The sequence below is a fragment of the Chanos chanos genome, chromosome 9 (assembly GCF_902362185.1).
Source record: "Chanos chanos chromosome 9, fChaCha1.1, whole genome shotgun sequence".
NCBI classification, from domain to species: Eukaryota; Metazoa; Chordata; class Actinopteri; order Gonorynchiformes; family Chanidae; genus Chanos; species Chanos chanos.
The window spans coordinates 11543854-11565748 of record NC_044503.1 but is presented as its reverse complement, the minus strand read 5'-3'; the positions used below and the strand labels follow the sequence as shown (position 1 = coordinate 11565748).

The following is a 21895-nucleotide window of genomic DNA, read 5'->3' as shown; positions in this document are numbered from 1 at the left end:
AATGAAAAAGAATGAACATTTCTTAATGTTTGATTCCTTTCCCTGTGTGTGTGTGTTTGTGTGTGTGTGTGTGTGTGTGAGTGTGCGCGTCTTTTTTTTTTTTTTTCCCGGTACTTCATTGCGCCAAATGTTGCCTGTGCGCTGAGGTATTTTTATCCCTTGCTGTGAGTCACTGCTCCCCTTTATACCAGAGTAATCCACTGCCAATAATTAAAAACATGCTCATTTTTTATTTTGCCTTATTTGCATAAAGCCAAATGTGACCGTTACAAACAAACAAACAATCAGACATGTCATACTATTTGAATGCCTGTCATATAAGCTTTAATAATATACATGTGATTTGTCACTGTGATAAATGATTGTCGCAGTCAATTAGTCAGCAGACGCGTCTGAGACAAGATATGTAGCTTAATTGGGCTTTTAGACTTGCATTCGAAATAGAAAGAAAAGCGTGCTATTCAACATCTTGCTGGACTGTGTGTTGCTAACAAACAAGCAAAGGGGGCAATAGAGGTATTGTGAGAGACACCACTTACACACGTCCTGTGTGTATTAGAGAGAGACCGTCATGGGGGAATCCACATTAGAATGGGTCTGTCATCCTATTCAGCTGTCCCTCGAGGTCTCCTGTGAGAATATGGGTGTTTGGGAGTGGCTTGGGTTGAGGGGAGGAGTGAGGTTGAGGTTGGGTCGGTGGGTGGGGGTGGCATTAAGGCGTGGGTGGGGTGGGGGTGGGGGGTGGGGTTGTGTGTCTGGGTCACTGGCAGCTCAAGGGCATCACGGCGGTAGCGAGTGGGAAGAATAGGATGGAGGAGGATTAAACTCAAGGGGAGCATTTCTGCATGAATGACGCACGTCCTGATAACACAAACGGGTTAAAAGGTGCCCTAATAAAGCGATGGATGTGCCTCTGTTGTCTTCTTCAAGTAAAAACCAATTACAGTGGTGTCAGGCCGTCTTTGTCTTTAAGAGAAACTGCAAAGCATTTACGTCACTGTATATTGCAGGCGTTGTCGGAGCTCTTTCAGCTATGGTGGGCAGGTATGGTACCTGGTGAGTGAGTCTGTCTGCAAGAAAAGATCAAAAATGGCCCCTAACCAGTGCTCGCCAAGGATGAGAGAAAGAGCCGGAGGGTGGCTGCCTGCGGAGAGAACATGACATAAAGGAGGAGAGAATGAATGAATATATATATATATATATATATATATATATGTGTGTGTGTGTGTGTGTGTGTGTGTGTGTGTGTGTACGTGTGTGAGTGCTGGGATTTCCCCTCCTCTCACACACATACGCTCCTTTCTTTATTCACTGTCCATATTCACAGTGTTGGCTGCCAAATGGGAGATAGGGAGGGTGGGAAAAAGAGAAGGAGTGGATTCATCTATTTCTGTATGGGTGCGTTGTTTTTGTGTACAGCCAACTAAACATGAGACTTTTTGGATAATCATTAAAGAAAAATGAAGAATAACTTTATTTTGTTTTTCTCTCCTCTCCTGTAGGTCTTATTTTGTCTGTAACTGATAGTGTGTGTGTGTGAGAGAGAGAGAGAGAGACAGAGAGAGAGAGTGAGAGAAAGAGAGAGAGAGAGAGAGAGAGAAAGTGTGTGTCAGCACTCCCACATGGCCTCGATGCAGGACGGGGTGAACTTCACTGCTCCTCCCTACGGCAAGGTCCTGCTGCTGGGGGCCATCGCGGCTGCCTCGGCCTTCGTCGTCACCATCCTCATCGTCGTGCTCTGTGTGGGATGCCAGAGGTGAGACGTAGATGTAGACCCCTCCCCGTTTCCAACCTGCGCCGCTTCGCCGTAACTCCTTCAGAATCTCCGCCCCTTCTCTCCCCTGAGATAAACGAATTGTTGTTGCAGTATAAATGCAGCTCTTCGGGTATTTTTCCAGTCCCTGAGTCAGTGTTTCAACAGTTGTGAAAGGTTGTGAAAAGTCAACCAATCAGACACTCATTTTCAGACCAAGCCCGTTTCTTTGTTCTTTAGAGTTGTTGTGTTTACAAAGAGTCCTTTTGGTCTTTGGCCAGTTTAGGTCTGTCACATCACTGCCGCGACTGATGTGGCGTTAGGTCAGGGTTTAAGTCTGTGCTCAGGGTTTCACAGGTAGCCCTGTGACTTGGTGGCTAGATGAATGCCAAAGGCTGAAGCTTGTCTCTCTTATTCCAATGCATTTGGAGCTTCAGCATAAATGACACCGTTTGTCTTTCCTGTTTGTTTCGTACGTTAAAACGATAACGCAGTTCTTTTGGAATGTCATTCTTTTTTTTTTTTTTTTGACAGGTCAGTTAATGTTTTAACAGGAAGGGGCTTGATTTCTCTTCCCATGTCTGGCTTTTTTTTTTTTTTTCCTTCCCCTTGCTCTGCCCACACCAGTGGAGTGCGGTGAGGACCCAGAATGAATACTAATGCCACATTTTTTTGTCAGCGCAAATCATACATTTGCCGTGGGAGGACGAGGGGAATACATTGCATATGAAGAACCCGCTTTCTCTGCTTCCAGGAGAAAGATGAACTGACTGTTCAAAAAAGGGGTGGCAATACATATTTCACTGTTTCTTTTTTTTTTTTCTCCTTTCCCTAGTGTCTTATCTTTTTTTGTGTTGTTGCTAAAGGGAATGATAACGTGAGAATAATAAAACACCTTTTAGATTTTCGATTGCTCTGGAGTAATGTATTTCTGTTTCCCGCTCAAAAAAAGTGAATTTGCTTGTTTCAGTCTTTCAGTTTTGTATTGTAGTGGTCTATCCCATCCAAGTATTTACTTTCATTTACATGGATTTCCTGTATATATATATATATATATATATCAAAAGACATTTAAAATATTAATTTTAGCGATAATTACGTGATAAATTTCTTTTACCATTGCATGAAGCATTAAAATATTGTCTGGCATTAGTCATTTAGAAGGAAGCAAGTCTTTTTATGTTTAGACATAAATAATTGAAGATTTCCAGGGGTTGTGTTGAAGTCTTATATAACTGGTGCGGGGGAATTCCAAGACTGCTGCAGACTGATGCATTTGGTGAGAGTCAATATATTTCTGCTCAAAGACAGTTTTGAAAATAAGTAATTGCCATGGCCTGAGGTAAAGGAATCTTAGCTGCAGAAAACGTTCCTGGAGAAGATGCCTTGGGCTCGTCAAGCCTACATCAGAGACGGTTGAGTTTTACAGGAACCGTAAATGCTGTCGAAACCATGGGGATCTCTGTGTTTTCTCTCCTCTTTATGTTAATCTTTCCCCAGAAAGTCACAGCAAATCAATCATAAAATTCCATATATTTTTATATTTCATCTAACACGGACCTCCTGGATATCACCTTGTCTGGCCTATTCTAATCTGTTCTGTTCTGACTGAATATTGCATGTAAACCCCATTTTAATCTGAATATTAACCTTCGGTATCTAAGAATTGTTCCTTTTTAATGTGATTTCTTTTTGTTGTTTTTGTTACTGCAAGTACTGAAGATGGAAGTATGACCACTTTTATTTGCTTTCCCAGGAAGGGAAAGTCTCACAATGGTTCTGGTGAAGGTGGAAAACACAGGCTTATGGATATGGTGAGGATCTTTTCAGCGCTTTCTCTGCATGTTGTCCAATTCCAGCCAAAAACCCACTGAAGTCTCCATTTCCCTCTTTCGGTATCTTTGTGTGCTATTCAAGTAAACTCATACCTTGGTATTATAACAAAATAATCTCCATTAGGTTCCATTAGCTGAATAATATCCCAGTACAGTCGCCGTGCGGTGCCGGGCTAATCCAGTCGAGGTTCTCTGTGTGTTTTAGGGCATACTTCGGCAGTCAAAACTGCGCTCCATTAGCAAGTCAGACACCAAACTGCATGAGATGAACAGGCTGAATTGCAATGGCAAGAGTGAGTATAATATGATCCTACCCTGCTCCAAAGCCTCATGTACGTCCTCTATTACCAAGCTGAATTTAGTGGAAAGATGGGGAGTCCTACAGATTGATATATTAGACCTTTATGATATTGTAAGTAAATTCATTGTCGCTGCCACTGCATGTGGTTTGCTTTCTGACCAGTAAAAGCTCCTGAGGTTCTAATTCATGATGAGTAATTTGTGTTCTCTTCACGGCCCTCTCAGAAGCGTCTAAGAAGAACCGTCCTGCCAGCATGGATCTGCTTCTCCTGCCGAGCCGACGCTCTAACTCAGACCTGCGTTCCCAAGGCCGTCAGCTGCCCCAGATCCCCTCTGGAGAAGATGGAGAACACACCTACTCTGAGGTGGGTCGTCGTTCCTCTCCCACCCGTTGCCCCGATGACGCACTGTATGCCATGGTAGGGGGCAGGGCAGGAGAAACAGACACGCCCGCTCCTCCGGCTGTCCCCGCCAACACACCTGCTCCTCCTGACCCAGACGGCGACGGAGTGGAGGGCGGGATTCCCGAACCTGAGACGATTCCCCAGGTAGTAGGCCCACCTGGTCCGCCAGAGACTGCAGAGTACGCGTGCATCAGAAAGGTCCGGAAGGTGGACAAAGCTGCTCAGAAGAGGGACAACGGAACGGAAACGGACGAAGGGCTGGGACAGCAGCAGCGACACAGCAGCGGTGACCTTCGCCATGCCCCGCCTTCACACCCGGCCCCGCCCCCTCCACACCCGCACAGCCAAAAGATCCCGCGCAAGAATGTGGAGGCCTTCAACCTGCCTTCTTTTCCCAAGGTACACCGAGACAAACCAGAAAGCCATACTTCATCTGCTCAGTAGCTTCAGTCATGCTGTTAAATTAAGATTTTTTTTATTCATGTTGAAATTTGATGAGTAATTTAAGATGTTTAAGTCCATTACTCTCTGACGCACAAAAATACACTCTCTTTGTCTGTACTCATCTGTTCTAGTTTTAGTCTATTTTAAGCATCCCACCCTGTAAGGAAATGTTTGAAAGGTCTTACACCAGTAAAGGTTCTAAGGTTTGTCCACTTAGTATTCCCCTCACGGCTCATGCACAGTACGATAAGGGTGACGCAATGTGCAGAAATTCGAGGACTGTTAGCCTCAACAAAGTGAAAAAGTCCTCATTATACCATCAGTCAAACATTACTGTCACAGCCGCCAATGACGAGGCGTTCTCGATGGAGATGTGTGAAACGCGGTACATCCGATGAAAAACACTCTGTCTCTCTCTAATCCCCTCTCTAAAAAATGGCTTGCCTCCACACCCCATTGCCTACCTCATTTCTCCTGCATCTCAATAACTTGAAACTGCACAGCAAGGGTCAGGCTACTGTTCTCTCTCTGTTGTCAAGGCAGGGAAAACACATTATTTCCAGTGTTATTAGATCCAGTGAATGGCTATAGATGGCGTTACCCATTAGCAAGGGTCAAAAAGCTGAAATACAGTGTTCCAGAGCATAGTCTAGAAGACAGTAAGGTCTCCCGACATTGTGCACTTGCTGCAACACGCAATTGAAGCTGCTGCGATGTCTTTGCTAAGCGAATTAATATCTTTTGTGTACTGATATGACGGTATAATTGCTCGCAGTTTGTCTTAAATTGTATCGCTGTTGCCGTCATATTGGACAAATGGCAAGACCGTCGTTCAAAGCCCAAATTGGCTCATTCCAAACGGTTTCTCACAAATTGTATTTAGACATGTTGAAAGGGTTGAATTGATGATCTCATCTCTGGGTCAATCAGGAGGCAGTGTTTATGGGAAATGGAGAACAATATATATGGAAACCTCCAGAAGATGATGACATCATTCTACAGCATAAGCACATGGGCCCTATAGGCCCTCTAACTGGAGAGAATATGCAGGCATCTGCAGCTGGGGTGAGTGTTTGTCTAAATTTCCTCCTCCTCCTCCTCCTCAGTATTGTGCTCCATAATACATGTTTGTGGTATCTGTTCAGCTTTTCATTAATTGTTTTATTGTCCTATAGATTTCAGAGATGTACTCAAAAGTGTGCAAACCCGGCAAGAAGAAGAGGGGCATGCCTGGGTCTCCCCCAGCGAACAGGGAAAACAGTGGCTATCGGACCTTGGCGCGTGGTGACCGGGAGCGCGATGGGGGCTTCAGCGTGGTGGTCAAGCCTCAGACGTGGGCTCCTCAGGAGGGCAAAGGCACCAGAGCGCCCCCTGGCTCCGTGGAGGACCACTGCTATGAAGCCATCAGCACAGAAGAGTGTGACCTGGCTTACGAGACCATGGAAGGGGGAGGGGGTGGAGGCTGGAAGCGCGACAGGCCTCCTCCCAATGCTAGTGCCACACTCCGGCCCAGGAAGAAGAAGCCCCAGCAGCCTTTGCAGCAGCCGCCACCACCTCCGCCTCCTCAGCAGACGCCTAAGTTGCAGCACCTCCCAGCCAAAGCCCTGCTCCTGCCCGGGGACAACCTCTACGAGAGCATCCCAGACCTGAAGCAGGGCTCGGCCACCTCCAGTACTACCACCATTTTCACCTTTAATGATGGTATGGAGATGTATGTTACTGGCCTGTAGCTGTCCCTTCCCCTCAGCCCAATCAGACAACAACATGCCCCAAATACCCACAATCCCCAGTGTGTATAAGAAAAAAAAAAAAGAAACAGCAGATACAAAAAGGAGAGCTCTTCTTGCACTCATTCACATATCTTGTTTACACGTCAGACCAACATTTTCTCATAGTCCCACTCATTGCCTTACTGGAGTGCGGAGTTCAGGAGATCAGGAAAGAGGGACAGTTCTTAGGAGAATAGTAGGCTCAAGTCATGAACATGGAAGTCACTGTGTCACTTGGTATGACATATCACTTTGGTATGCCCCATATTGCAAGGCCACTGTATATTTATCATGGATTACAAAGCTGAGTCCTGCAAATCTGTCGTAATTATGACAGAATATATATATATATATATATATATATATATATATATATATATATATATATGTATATAAAATAATACTGTTTGTTTTCAAATAATATTGTGGGATTGCACACACTAATATTGTGAAGTTTAAATGGAGACGCAACTGATTTTTTCCCCAATTATGACTTTTACTGTATTAGTGCATTTTTAAGAGATAATCATTGAACTCATTCAGTGAGCAGCCATGAAGTGTTTAATATCATCGACACCATGTGGCTGTATGAGAGTGGGTCATATTGTAGACCATTCACATTTCAAACGCGTTCGTTTGGGGTGGTATCTGGAATTGCGGGTTTGATTCTTTTTCGATGCCTAGAGAATTCCAAAGCAAATTAAAAATAAAACTGAGCACAACCGATGTCGAGGAGGTTGATTGTGGAAAAGCATCAGTGCTGTAGAACGGATGAGCACAGTCCTTCATAGAGCTACAAGAAAGTGAAAAGATTTTTTGGTGCCTCGGTAGCTTTAAAGAATATTTACATTTATTGAAATTATAAACCCCGTTAAAATAATGTGAAACGCATCAATCAGAAATTTGACTTAAAGAGCTAATGGTAGGTCTGTGCTTTAAGTTTGGCCATGTGCAGTGGTCTTATTCATTCACAGATGCCCTTTGGCCAGATTAACTGGAGAGCTTTAGGAAAAAAGATATGTCCCTATTTTTTTAAATTAATTTCTCTAAGGAGCAAAAATATATTGGATTTATTGAAGAAAAGTTGAATCCCCTTTTACTAAATAGCACACGATTAGCACTGTAGCGTAGAGAAAGCAAATCAGCAGTATTTTGGTATGAAGCACAAAACCCCACACTCCATGCTTTGTTCAGCACTTAATCTGTTGAAGACAGTTCCCTCCTATGCGAGGTTCAAAAGTGAAACGATATGGAGTGAAGTGATAATTAATTAAGAAATAAGTATCCGCAGTGGTAACTTAAGAATCATCATGAAGTTGAAACTAGTAAAAGCTCAGGGAACGTAATAAAAAGGGAGAAAAAAAAAGTTTAATTGCACACAATTTGTGGTTTCCTACAATTGAAACAAACTCTTATTCCATGTTCATATCTGTCAATTAAGGCCCACTCTACCCATTAAAAATGGGAATTTCCCTCTCATTCACGCTGAATCATAATGTTTATTGACTCAACCATGTCTGTGAGCAAGCCATCACTGCCACTCAGTACAAAACAGTCACTGTTTTATTTCGTCTATGCTGTTATGCACTTTGCCTGTTAAAAAGATGCATGCGTTCAAAGGAAAAAAAAAAAAGAAAAAAAAAGAAAACTAAAAAACAAACACTGTAATGTGGTATATGAGAATGGTTTATTTCTTGCTGTTGTTGGTTGTTTATTTAATTTAAGTCGCCTTTTTCTCTTCCTCAATGAAAGCACAGAGTCATATTTTGCTTGAGGGCTTGTTTACCTTCTTTAAAGATAAGGACTGCAGGAGGACAGGTTCTGTTCAATATTTAAGCTCTGAACGCTTAGACCTAAAAGTCAATGGGTCGCTCGCACCAAACTGTAGATGAATTTCCTCTAGCGTGCCAGTCACAATGCAGAGGATCAGTAGGAAAACAAACCTGGAGAAGCCTTGGTCCGCTGCTTCGGTGGAGAGAGGGATTATGGGAGGGAAGGATGCACTGGTGATACGAGACAGCATGAACTCCACTGCTTTTGGACTGGATCTGTAGTCTGAGTTCTTTTAACACTGGTGGCCATAATTAGCTTTCATTGCGTTCTATATCAGTTCAAACAGTTCTGTGGAGCTCATATGCCCCTGTTCCCTTTGTAGTATTCACTTTGTTGAATTACTGATGGACAGTGTTATATTCTGTCAAAAATAGCGAAAAAGAGAAAAAAAAAGTCAGAAAAAAAAAGAAATACCATGTCTGTTGATATCATGGCGGAGTAAAACTATACTTAGCTGTGCTAAACTACCTGGCCTGAAGTACCAGAAGTATTTGATTTTGGCACAAGATGTGGCTGTCATATGTGTCAATGCATTGTTGTAAATATGTTGTAAAAGGAAGGAGGAAAAAGAAGAGAAGGATAAAATTCCTCAGTGTTTTTGAAGAGTATGTTAATTTTTGGGTTGTCTTTTGGAATGTTTTTTTTTTTTCTTTCTTTCTTTTTTTTTTTTCTGGTGACAAATTTGCTCAACCGTATCTCTGTGAGTTTTGTTCATGTGTTTGGGTTTCTATCCCTGGCCATTTCAGCTATAATGTGTATTTCTAAAGACAAATTGAGTTTAGTGTGGCAGCTAATGTCGTGTGTTTGCTAATCAGACTACAGGGTGGTGTGTAATCAAGCTGTGTAATTAAGTGCTAATGTGCAAAAGATTGTAATGTTTTTATATCAAAATGACAATTCATAAAAAAAAAAAAATGTCGGGTCAAGTTTATACTTTTGTAATAAAGTAGCACCTAAAAACCATTTCAGATGTATTCTTATGAGTACCCTCGGTAAATATCTGCACATACTATCATAGACAGACGATTTCCTCAGTCCATGCCAGTTGCTAGTTTTTGATGGATTTACACAAACCTCTAATCTTTGAAATGTCATCTTCAAAGAAAAAAAAAAAAGTCAGCAGATTATATTTAAGTGAGTATAGTTGTGATTTCTTTTTCTTTACCCGTCTTTTCATCGTTGGCCTCAGCAGACAAACGCTGACCGCAAAAGACATTCCATAGCAACCATGGATTGCTCTTAAATAAGCCAATGCCAAAACCCATCCCAAAAACAGCAAATCATAAAATGTTTCTCCTGTCAAAGGCAAAAATAAACTTTTGTCTGCGGCATCATCAAACAAAACCTCAACATAAATTGATATGCTGTGTTTGATATGCATGAACGTGTTGTAAATATTGAATAGTGATAATGTGTAACGATGATGAATTTCAGATTAGAGTGAATTACTCTTCAATGTGTATTGAACAAAAGCGATATCCCAAACTGTTTCTTTGTTCATTTCAATATAGGAGTTAATCATTGTTTTGTTTTTTTTGTTTGTTTTTTTTTAAACACTTATTTCTCATTGATGTCACATCTCACCACTACTACACCCCCGTTCCCATGACAACAGCTTCATTATAGCTGTATGGAAAAAAACAAAAAGATGTTTACAGTTTCTTATATGCTGGGAGTAAATTACATAGTTATCCTTTTAAAGTATAAGAAAAATCTCAGAGAAGCCATGCAAATGTCTTTTCTATTTGCGCCATATTCCTGTATTTCCATTGTGTTGAGTGAAAGAGAGGAGTATATGCATTTGTAAGAGAGGGGCCTGTGACTTGTTTAAAAAAAAAAAAAAAAATTAGGTCATCCTTAAAACAAAAAGCATCCAGTCAACATAGCAACCGTCTGCTGATTTTTTATTGGTCGGCTTGTCTCCATAGTAACAGGTTAACCTTGAGGCTGCAGTCACATGGGCAGCAGACCCGTTTTGTTGTCTGGGAAAATCCAACATGCATGATGGCTCCAGTAACCAAGATGTCAGTTGGGTGAGGATCATCAGAGAGGCCAAGGGAAGCCTGAGAGAGACAACTCCGCTAAAACATTTATGCAACACTGTGGTTTGCTTGTAGCATTACAACATAACATCATTTATGGAGGATTTTTTTTTTTTTCCTTGTTTTTTTTTTTTTTTTTTTCCTTTTTAGTAAATGCTTGCTAGTCAGAAACACTAAGATCTGGAAGCTAAAGCTTTATAACTGTTCTTTTGTGATCTGCTCACAAAAGAATATCTTCAAACATTTTTTTCAGTCTATAAAACAACATAACCTTCGGTATTACAAAAACATGAACAAAACTGAGAAATTCCAGACTTGTTGAGAGAGGGCCACCTTAAACTGGAACACCTTACATACTAAACAGTTCCACAAGTTGCTGTTAAAATAATGTGATAAGTGGTCCTTGGGTGGTGGTGTTTTTGTAGACTACTTTGCACTGACTTTTCAGGACCTGCAGTGCGTAGGATTTTCATAGTAACGGTTCCGACCAGCAAGGACTTGCTTCCACCGGAGCTGAATAAGTTTCCCACTGCTCTCCTCTTCTCCTGAATTCTCCACTCTACATATCTCATCACTCTCTCTCTTGCTTTTAAGAGTTCACTTTGGTTCAAAGTTCTTTTGTTCAATGCTGTCCATTATTCAAATGTTTATTCAGTCTCCACGCGTTCAAGGTAATTGAGCAGAATTACTGTGTGCACTCCTTGTCTTATAAACACAAGCAGATACTGTGGAGGATCACTCTAACTTCCCAGAGACACTGTTAACCTTGCCTGTTATCCTGAGAATAATTCAATTGTTCTGATGTTTAGTTTGGTCACACATGACATGGTTCACCGCCCCCGAGAAGCTGGGGGAATCACTAAAACCTCTCAAACTGAGCGCTGCTTTATGCTTAAAAAGCCTTTGATTTTGTATTTTTCTTTCACAAGAACCTTCTTTTACATGTGGCTACGAGCATTTGGAACGAGCGGCCGTCAAACATGCGTGTATGTGTTTGCTTTGTTTACCTTCAGTGCTATGGGTCAAACTGTGTGTTTCTCAAGGAAGTCAGATGACTCATTCTAACTGAAAGAATGCTTTGCTGCCCCCTGGTGGCGAGGTGCCTCACACACTGACAGTAATGGGGATTCCAAACTGTTGCCCAAAAGTCTTTATCGATCACTTAAGTGCTTTCCGGCCAGTGCTTGTCCTCCTCTGTAAACAAGGTTTGTCAGCTTAACCCAAGCGTGTAAACACACCTTGAAAAATGTCCGACGCTGTGCTGTTGCCTTCGGGTTTCGAGTTTGTATTCGGATGCTTTGTCTTTGCCATGTTAGTGTGTGAGGCAGTGTGTATCTGAGCACTGGTGCTAAACTGTGCTGTAATACAGGGGTTTTGTCCACGTATGTATGTGTGGGGGTGTGTGTATGTACTGTTGTTAAGACACTGCACACCGTACAAACAGAACAAGATGGTCCAAATTAAGATTTTTAATACTAACACAGACCTGAGAATTTCTGTTTCACAGTCTTCAAACTGGGAATCAACAAATGACTACATGGTTGCAGTCATCCATCACATACCAGTCTAGTATACAAACTGATGAATGATCCTGTTAAAATATGTATAGTTAATTGGTATAAGTCTCTGAGAATGCATATTATCAATTCACAGCATAAAATCAAAGGTCGTCTACTTATACAAAAATATACATAAACAATTTCTTGCCTGCAAAAATCATTCATTTTCAAGGACAAACTGAAAAAGCTTTACCGAAATCTGACCACGTTGTGCAAAAAAGGTGATTAGTTTTGTGCCATAAAAGTCCTGAGGCTTAAGGAATACACGCGCTTAACGGGCAATCTTCCACCGAGGGCGTGAACCGAGTCAGTGACCGGGCCGTCCCTGCCCCTCTTCATCGCTCCACGCCGAGGTCCCGTCCGTCCCGAAGTAACGATCGCCGAAGTCCCCTAAAGTCACAGTGAACACACCTCCGTGTTTAGGCTCGGTCTATTTGAACCGAAATGAAAAACACAGCTCGGAACAATTTCCAGTCGGCATAACAGGGGCAAACCGAATCACTTAAAAACAATACAGTGATCTGATAATAGGATTTCGTGTGAAGATACAAGAGTATATTGCACCCTTGAGTCAAATAAACTAAAGTGAGTGGGTACAGAATCGCGCTCGGTGGTTTCATTAGTGAAGAACAAGCTGATATATCAGTACAGAGAGAACAACACCCTGGGGAGAGTCGGAAATACAAAACTGGCAGTGTCGGGAGGGAAGGAAAAGGGACTTTTTTTTTTCGAGAGAGGGGGAACTTTACCTATCCCCGGCACGACCTGCAGGAAGTCGTCCACGCTCTTGTCCACGGCGGTGGTGATGATTTTGACTTTGGGGAAAGCGTAGGCCACGGAGTGGACCCCCAGTTCGGCCATCAGCAGAGACACCAGCAGGATCTTGTCTTCTTGAACGTCGTGGTCCTGGAGGAGAAAAAAAACAAAACACAACGGTTTAGCGCGGTCGGATGAGGACGAACGGCATCGTGACGGACAGTGAGAAAAACAGAGGACAATGCAGGCAGCTCCAAACAATTCAATAAAACAAGTCAATAAAAAGGGTCAGTATTGATACACAGGCAGAGAGAAACCCAGCAGTCTAAGCGGTGTAAACAGTGCCAGGATAAACTTAACAAAGCATACAAACTTGAAAGTAGTTCATTTAGCCTCTGTCCCGAAGAATGATACGTAAACATAATCATCTGTATGTAGGGAAATGTGTCTCTGTGTTTGGTATTTTATTGAGAGGTGGAACTGTCAGTACTATGAACCTTAGGGCAAAAGATTTCAGTCACTGTTCGAATCAATGGCATGAAGTGACAGCACCATAGAACATAACCACGCACCAGCAGAACTCGCACTGCCATCATGGCGGCGGCTCCCGTGGAAACGGTGCTGTCCATCAAAATCACATGATCCTCACTAATGTCTTTGGGCAGGCGCAGGTAGTGCAGCTGGGCAGAGAAAAGAGAGAGAGAGAGAGAGTGTGAGAGAGAAAAGAGGGAAAGGTGGGAAATGCTGTTACCAAGGAGACACAGTGAGGAAGAGGCCACCGAGGAGACAACCAAGAAGTCGGAGGCCCCCGTAACCATGGAGACCAAAGTCGAAGAGCCATCAGACAATGGGGATAGAGAACGGATGTGAGAGAAAGAGAAGGAGAACACCAAAAAAACAAAAAAGAAAACAAAAAAAAAAAAAAAACCCCAAAAAACACCTGATGGCAGTAATTCTCTCGTCTAACAAATTAATCTCGTTAGCAGTGTCATATTCATGTTTTGTTTTTTTTTTATCTGGAAACATCAAACAAACATCATATCTTCACAAATATGTGCAATTTACTGGACCTAAACACAGCTTTGGCTATAGCTCTAACTTCAAACTGGTTACTGGTACGAGGAATCCGATCCTACCTCTGGTTCTCCGGAGTCTAGATTTGTCTGGATGAGGATTTTCCCGATGCGGACGTCCTTACATACAGCTCTAAGTGCAGGCTCCATAGTCTCTCCAGCCCGTAGAATCGATACCCCTGTCATCTGCGGATCACGATTTAACCCAAAATCATCAAACGACATCACGGTCGGAAACCACGCAGAGCTGACACGCAAACAATCACAGCTATGCACGCAATGACTGACAGATCCACGCACCTACATGCAAATAAAAAAAAAAAACCCCACTCACTTACCCCTTTACCGTGGTAACGCTGGCCCTCATATTCGTGGCCCTGGGGCGTCTGTACAGTACACTTCTGTTTAGGCATGGAGACACCATCACATCGTCAAAGCAAAGCACATGACTAAGCATTCTAAACCAAACTAATTAGTATCATCCATAACTAAGGAATCCAGGTCAGCAGAACAGATGGGATTAGAATGGTGAAATGTGAGGCTATAATTAGGATTATGTGCTGTGGAGGTAGCTTTGATGTGGAGAATAATGGCGGTTTTGGCTGGGGGACATTGAACATAAAGAGTAGGCGGCATTTTGGGAGATGCACCTTCAAAAAAAATTTAAAAAAAAAAACTCTCCGCTGTGTACCAGACTTCTCTACCCACACACATCCACAGACTCTCAAATGAGAATTTCTCACACTGAACTTCTCACAGACACACACAAACACACACACACACACAAACACAAGCATTGTACATACACACCGTCTCTCTGTTTCTCTGTCTCTGTCTCTCTCACATGCACACACGCACGCTGTTGCATTCAAACATACATTTTACACAGTCAATGTCTAACAGACAAACACAGACAGACACACAGACCTGGGAGGGCAGGAAGGACAGAGCGTGTTCGATAAGCAGACGCATCAGCCTCTTGGAGTAGAAGATAAACTCGTCCCGACTGGTGTCTTTGTTTCTGGAAAAGAAGGTGAGGGATTTTGAATAAGAGTCAACAGTCCTGACTGACTGCTCTTTCCACAGGCCCCAGCCACACTGACTCCATTCTGACGATTTGCTCCTGTGCTCTGCTGACCGTAAACGACCCCACGTGACCCGATGACATTGCTTACTACCCACGGACAGGCCTGTAGCAGCATCTGCTGTTAAATTACAGTTACAGTACACTAACCCACACTGCCTATGCCTCTATGGCTCGGTAATGGACGGAAGAAAGTAACCAAAACACAGCGGTTAAGAAGCTTCTGGTTACCGTGTCAGACATAAGCAGAGGGACAGCGTGTAACCACACGAGCTAAAGCCTGGTTATGAACAGGTGGGGAGTGGTCAGGAAGGCGGACCAGTGTCTGACCTGATGATGGTGTGGAGACCGCGGACCTGGGGCGTACTCTCTAACACGCTGAGGGTCTGAGGGAGGGGCTGAGTTTGCTGAGCTGAAGCCAGGACTGCCCTAGGACAACATGAACAAGAATGAATGAACGTGTGTGTGTGTGTGTGTGTATACGTATAGATGTGGTAGGAGAGAATGTGATTATTGAAGGAGAGAGAAAGGGGTGGTGGGGAGGGTGGGGGGCGGCATTTTCTTTTCGCAGCGTACACCCCAGCAAAAAGGGCGAACGTATTCAAAAAACTGTATACGCCGCATCTCAAATAAAAGAAGAAATACATTCTCGACTGTACCGAAGAACAAACCAGGAGCGGTTTGCTTTCATGTAACAACAAACGCAAACAGGGTATTCTAGAGCCTTCTGTAGTCTAGTCACAGGGGAGATGGAAGTGTCAGCCAGTTCGCTCCCAACTCAACTGCACTTACATTATTAAATAATGCAACACTAAACAGTGTCGTGTCTACTCTGAGCTGTGACGGGCCTGGGTTACAGATAAAGGGGGGAGAATGAAAAAAAAAAAAAAACCTGGTGTCTTGACAGACGGGTCACAGATGGGTCACAACTACCCCTCCGGGTCTAGGATTCTACTCTACTTTGACAGCTCTGGAGATGAAATATTAGAGAGACATGAGAGAATCGTGTACTGGAAAGACAGGAGATGGAAATGAGAGTGAGAGAGTGAGAGGAACACTCTACCTGACACTGAGTTCACGCTGTGAGAGAGAGAGAGAGAGAGAGAGAGGGAGGATGGAGAGAAAAAGGGGGAGAAAAAGAAAATGAATAAGAGAGAGTAAGCAGTAAACGGCGTGGGATAATGAGGATTACTGTCATAATGAGCTTTCAAATCTCCAACTGTTCAAACTGAACGACTGACTCATGATATTTGCTTTCCAGAACCACTCAGACAAAAAAAACAAAACAAAACAAACAAAAAAAAAACAACAAAAAAAAACAACAACACAAAAACCACTGTCTGAGGATTCGCTCAGTATGTAGTTAATTCGCTCATAAAGCATGCAGGAGATGAGAGTTCATCTCAACCCGAGTCATAAATATGAATTCTCTGCATGTTCAAAATGCCTCTCGAACAGGAACGAGTGACACTATCTGCTTGGTTCACCGTGGGGAGTCATTTAAATGACACGGGGGGCAGATTTACATCTCAGAGATCAGCTAACGTGAGAGACGCGGACGCCTCCAGGCATGCCCCTCGTCTCCTCGCCACCAGGGTGCGCTATTTCAGTGTGTCATTGAACGGAAGCTCTGTTTCTCAGTGGGCATGAATGGGAAAGGGGTGTAAACCATGGAGGTAGTTTCCCCATCGCGCTCAAACACTCACCTCTTCCAGTTGACTGTGAACGTGCTGCACAATAAGGTCAATGGCCACCATGTTACCCCCACCTAAGAGGTTGTGTGCGAGGGAGGAAGAGAGAGAGAGAGAGGGGCAGGAAGAGGGAGGGGGAGAGGGTGTGAGAGGGAGAGAGATACAGACAGAGAGAGAGAGGGAGAGGGTGAGAAAAAGAAAAAGAAAAAAGAAAGAGAGAGAGAGAGAGAGAGAGAGAGGGAGGGAGGGAGAGAGAGAGAGAGAGGGAGAGAGACAAAAGCAGGGAAAATCCTCAGGTTGAGTTTATGGAAAATGTGTTAGCAGGAAACATTTGACTCAGCACAGCATCTAAATGACCAACACAAACGGCAAAAGCACAGAACACACTAAACTACAGCGTCCATATACAATGGTCATTTGATCCGACACTCACCGCGTGGCACCACAATATCAGCCAATCGCATGGTCGGCTCAATGTACTGCTCAAAGGCGGGCTTCACAAACTTGTTGTACTGCTTGATGACACCCTCGATATCCCGGCCACGCTCCGTAATGTCCCTCCGTAGCCTCCGTACCAGACGGATGTCAGAGTCTGTGTCTACGAAAATCTTCATGTCTAGAAGCTGAAGTCAGCAGAACACAGATGGGTCAAGGTACTAAACTGATAGAAAGTTAAGACCACACATGAGAAATAAGCCACTAACCCTCTCTTCTAATAACTGTCTACCTTTTTCATCATTCATTATTTTCTCCTACTCTCTCTCTCCGCCCCTTGTGTATTATCTTTCATCCCAGATTGAGAAAAAAAAAACCCGTCTCTCTCAAGATTAAAGAGATGAATCCATGAAAAATTCATTTAAAAGGGTGTCTTACTTCCAGAAGTTCTTTGTCTGCAAAAGACATGATTCCTTCAAAGATGATGACACTGGCACCGTAGACCGTTTTCTGAAGATGATGTTCAGAGACACTAATTAGTACACGACCGTTTCTTTCCTTCTTTCTTTCTTTCTTTCTTTCTTAGGGAATATACTTGCTGCAACATTTCATGTAGACCAAAATGAAACCAAAGTGCATTTTTTCCATCACCCACCCAGTCCTTCTGCCGGCCATGTGTCGTGAAGTCGTACACGGGGATTTTTACGCTCTTGCCCTGCTTGAGTTTCCTTAGAGTGGTAACAAGCAGTTCAATGTCAAAGGCCCCAGGATGGTCAAAATTATAGTCATTATTAGCAGCCAAGACTTGCTCCTCTGGAGACAGCACCTGTATTATTAAAGACAGACTGTTAAAGGTTCTCAGGCATACTCAGATATAAAACCTTGAGCATGCTCCACGGTGTTTGGGAGAAGGGTTTGTTCTATAAACAGACAGGATGGAAGACAGAGGATTACACAGACCTTTTTTCAGGCACTCTTGACTTAAGGGATTAACTCTATGAAGAGTGAGGAAGTGTTGTAATGGAGGGAGGATTCATTCTAGAGTGGACGTATACACACACGCGCGCGCACGCACGCATGCACACCACAAAAACACAGTTGCACTCATGTACACACAACCACAAACACAGATGCCCCTCATGCACACACAACCACAAACACACACACACACACCCACAAACACACACGCACGCACGCACGCGCACACACACACACACACACACACACACACAAGAACAGCCACACCTCACCTTGTAAAAGGAGTCCATGGACAAAAGAACTACCCACGGTACATTAAGGGCCTCAATGATCTTATTGGCCACTGTTGTTTTTCCTGAGGCACTACCACCACACAACCCTACGTGACAAACAGAGCACACGAACGCTTAGACCTTAAAAGGCTCAGTGAATGGACTAAAACATTACACATCACTTTCAAAACCCAGAGAGACACTTTTCGTACCAATAACAAAAGCTTCCTTGGATTGCGCTCCGTGTTCATCATACCAGGGCGGTCTGCCAGCCGTGTAGATGGTGCGCGTGCCCGTGCGGAGCAAGGACGGCTCTGTTTTACCCAGAGTCGTGCTTTTCCTACGAGGAGCGTTCACAGGGGGAAGGAGCCGGTCTAACGAGTCTTCACTGTTCCCGCTGTCACGGATAGAATCAGACAGAGGACAAATATTTATGAAACTATTCAGCTGGTGGCGGACAGTGTTAGTATGAATCATCAGTATAGTGATTCACACCAATAACATTTATGCTAGAGAACTATTTAATTACTGAACCATATAACATCTCTAAATTACTACATCAAATGTAACAGTGTTCAAATAGATTTATTTACACTATTATACATCAGTGCGGGATTTGACCTAATGCAATTACTGTTAGAATTAAAATGACTTAAAATAAAACTATACAGGTGACCCAATGATTTGTGGAGGAACTTGTGTAAAACAGCAGTATCAAAATTGATAGGGTGGTATAACACATTTTCTGACTTATGTTATTTTCACAAAGAAAACGTCCTGCAACTAGAAATGGAGTGCACTACTGTCTCGATTTCAGATCTTTTCCTGATCTCTCTTTTTTTGAGGTGTAAATACAGACCAGTACAGGCCGTACTGGGTGTTGAATCATCGTCTCTACAAGTAATGAGTGAAAATCCGTGATCCCGCTAATCCATTGTCAGAATCTTGCTGTCCGACCCTACAACTGTTGAACGAGGCTTAAAAATCAGCTTAGCTTTAACATCAGTTATGGGAAATACCTACAGACCTGCTCATGTGTTAAACATAGATGATACCTATTCCAGAACTAGAGCAGCCCTAGAACCTCTTAGCTGCTTCCACTTTCGTATTTATTCCCAAATCTTCATTTCACGTTCACTCATAGTACATGTCCGTGCACAACATCCAGACGATAGAGAAAAGATTGCACTAGGACGTTACTACATACAAAAGGAATGAAATTGTCTGTGTACTATTCTAACTAATGTCTGTGTATCTAGATGGCAATAAAACTAGTACAGCAAAATGTTTGTGTAGATGCACACGGGAAATGAGTTAAGAAATGTTGTGTTGTAATTACCCATACAGTCACAATGTAAAAACAAAAGTATGAAAAAAACAATACATGAAAGATACTTAAAACAAGATAAAACGTACTATATAAAGCAGCCTAAACATGGATTTGGTTTCTTAAACAGGATGGGAAATACATCATGTGGACACACTGAGTAATGTCATGAATGCAAGTTAGTTGTGAAAAGAGGCACCATGAAACTTCAAAAAACAAAAACAAAAAAACTGCTGGTACTTTTTCTTACTTCTTTCTGATTCTCATCACGCATCTCTGTTTTGGTTCATCTTACCAATATCCACATCGCTACCGCAATATAATTCCATCAATGACAACAACACACAACTCTGCAGTTCAGGGGCCAAAATGCAAGAGCGTTCACTTCTCAGCTTCTGTGCACTTCAAAATTCTTAACACTGAACAAAGTTCAGTAACAGAGCTTTTAAATTTATTATGAGAAGACAAGAGCCATGCCAAAATGAGCAATGAGCATTAAATCTAATCCAAGCTCAAACCGACCCAAAGGAACCATCACTTACCCACTATCGCGAAGAGTCCAGCAGGCTGATATTCTGGGACCCGTGTAGCCGGGTAGCGTGGCCACGTCTAGACTTGGGAGTGCTAACCGACTGTTCTCCATCTCTGCTTTCCAACTCCAGCTCATAAAAAAACCAGTCCTGACTAGTTAAATGCTGGCTACCATGGACTCACACAACTAGAGCTTTACAAAAGTGAGGCTCATAGCTGCACCATAAAAGCACGAGGCTGACAGTGAAACTCCAGAACAGCGATAAACAAGTGAAATAAAGACAAGACGACCGGGTGACACCCACTCTTCCGACACACAGTATCACGCTGCCTTGTTTCTCTGATGCTCTCTCTATCGAAACCATGAACAAACTATTCAACACATTTAAACCGGCACTGGCACCACCATCCACATCTAGGGTATGTCCTGTCCTTTGAGAAAGAGCCATTAGAGCCAGGCTAAGAGGATCATTCCATTCCACAGGTGACGCCTGCTGAAGGGTATTAATAGCTGTTGGTAAGGGAACTAACCCTGCTGATCTTGTCACTGACCTACGTAGATCTCAGAGAGAGAGAGAGAGAGAGAGAGAGAGAGAGAGAGAGCTTTGTCCATGTGTATTTTGTTGGCCCATGCCAGTAAATAACTAAGTAAATGAAAGAGGAGGGAGAGAGAGAGAGAGGGGGAGAGAGAGAGAGGGGGGGGGGGGGAGAGAGAGAGAGAGAAGTAGGGCATCAAACTTTAGAATCATTGCTCTTCCACTTAGCATTATTGGCTTAACAATACAGGTTCCTCATTTCTCCCCCTTTTTTGCTTAAAAAAACCACATGCACCCTTTGAGTGGGCACAGAAATCTTCCCTCGGATCATGACAAAAACTGTCATCATTTAAACTGAGTTCATTTGTAAGACATTCCATTTTCCTGCTAAAATCCAACAAAAGACCAGTCATCAACTCCCCCAGCACAGTTACTCCAATGACATTTATAAACGCTTTTTGGAGAAAATGAAATGGGTTGTAGTTTAAAGGCGGACACCCTACGTCATCCACAACTAGCGGACCTTGGCTTGACTTCACAAAGTGTGGAAAGGAACTGTCAGTTTCAGAGGAACCAAACGATATTTTAACTCATTCTTTTAGCTCTATGACACTCGAACGTGTAAATCAGAATAATGTGCTTTCAACTGTATAGATGTAATACAAAAGGGACCTATTTTCTGTCAATTATACAAATGAATTTTACGTCAGAGCGGCTGCGATGTACAGGTCGAACGCGTCATGGGATAACCTACATCTTACTGCTACCCAAATGGAGTGTTTCAGAATACACACAGGGATCATGGTACCTGTCCGAACCGGCTGAGGTTTTCGTCCTGCACTCCATCTCCAAAACACCGCATACAGACTTACTCACCGCATCCCTTGAATATTCTGGATACCGCCATTAAATCCCTTTAGTAGTCAGCTGTTGCACTACTACCATATGCATTGTGGGAAATGTGGTTTGTCAACCATACGATGCTTCATATGTAGTCTATTTAAACATAATACATTTGTATTGCGTACACCCGACATAATCTTAAAGATTCATTTGCATTAATTCAGAAAGCGTGTTTCGGGCAAAGGTTGGAAGCGTATAACGACTTAACCAGTACGGTTGTCTCTATATCTGATATCTCTCAATGTTATTATTAATTCTATTTGTTCAGAAACGTTGTCAAATAATTTTTCTCTCACACTACACCCCCCCCCCCCCCCCCCTCTGTCTCTCCCTCAGTAATTACATAACAGTGTTAACAGGAAAAAGTAAT

The 21895-nt window shown here is 42.9% G+C and overlaps 2 protein-coding genes across 2 annotated transcripts; one reads left to right on the top strand and one right to left on the bottom strand.

Moving 5' to 3' along the window:
- Window positions 1-1622: 1622 nt before the first annotated feature.
- On the top strand, window positions 1623-6466 carry LOC115820040 (uncharacterized). Its single transcript, XM_030783474.1, has 6 exons — window positions 1623-1756; window positions 3510-3567; window positions 3794-3827; window positions 4114-4691; window positions 5667-5801; window positions 5912-6466. The coding sequence occupies exons 1-6, from the start codon at window positions 1623-1625 to the stop codon at window positions 6464-6466; spliced, it is 1494 nt and encodes a 497-aa protein (XP_030639334.1).
- Window positions 6467-12246: 5780 nt separating this feature from the next.
- On the bottom strand, window positions 12247-20198 carry uckl1a (uridine-cytidine kinase 1-like 1a). The gene is made up of 15 exons (XM_030785195.1): window positions 20098-20198; window positions 18441-18625; window positions 18229-18335; window positions 17634-17804; window positions 17417-17488; window positions 16977-17166; window positions 16559-16620; window positions 15916-15932; window positions 15183-15281; window positions 14696-14789; window positions 14107-14169; window positions 13832-13954; window positions 13268-13375; window positions 12689-12845; window positions 12247-12329 (listed from the first exon to the last, which is right to left on the bottom strand). The coding sequence occupies exons 1-15, from the start codon at window positions 20196-20198 to the stop codon at window positions 12247-12249; spliced, it is 1632 nt and encodes a 543-aa protein (XP_030641055.1).
- Window positions 20199-21895: the final 1697 nt, after the last annotated feature.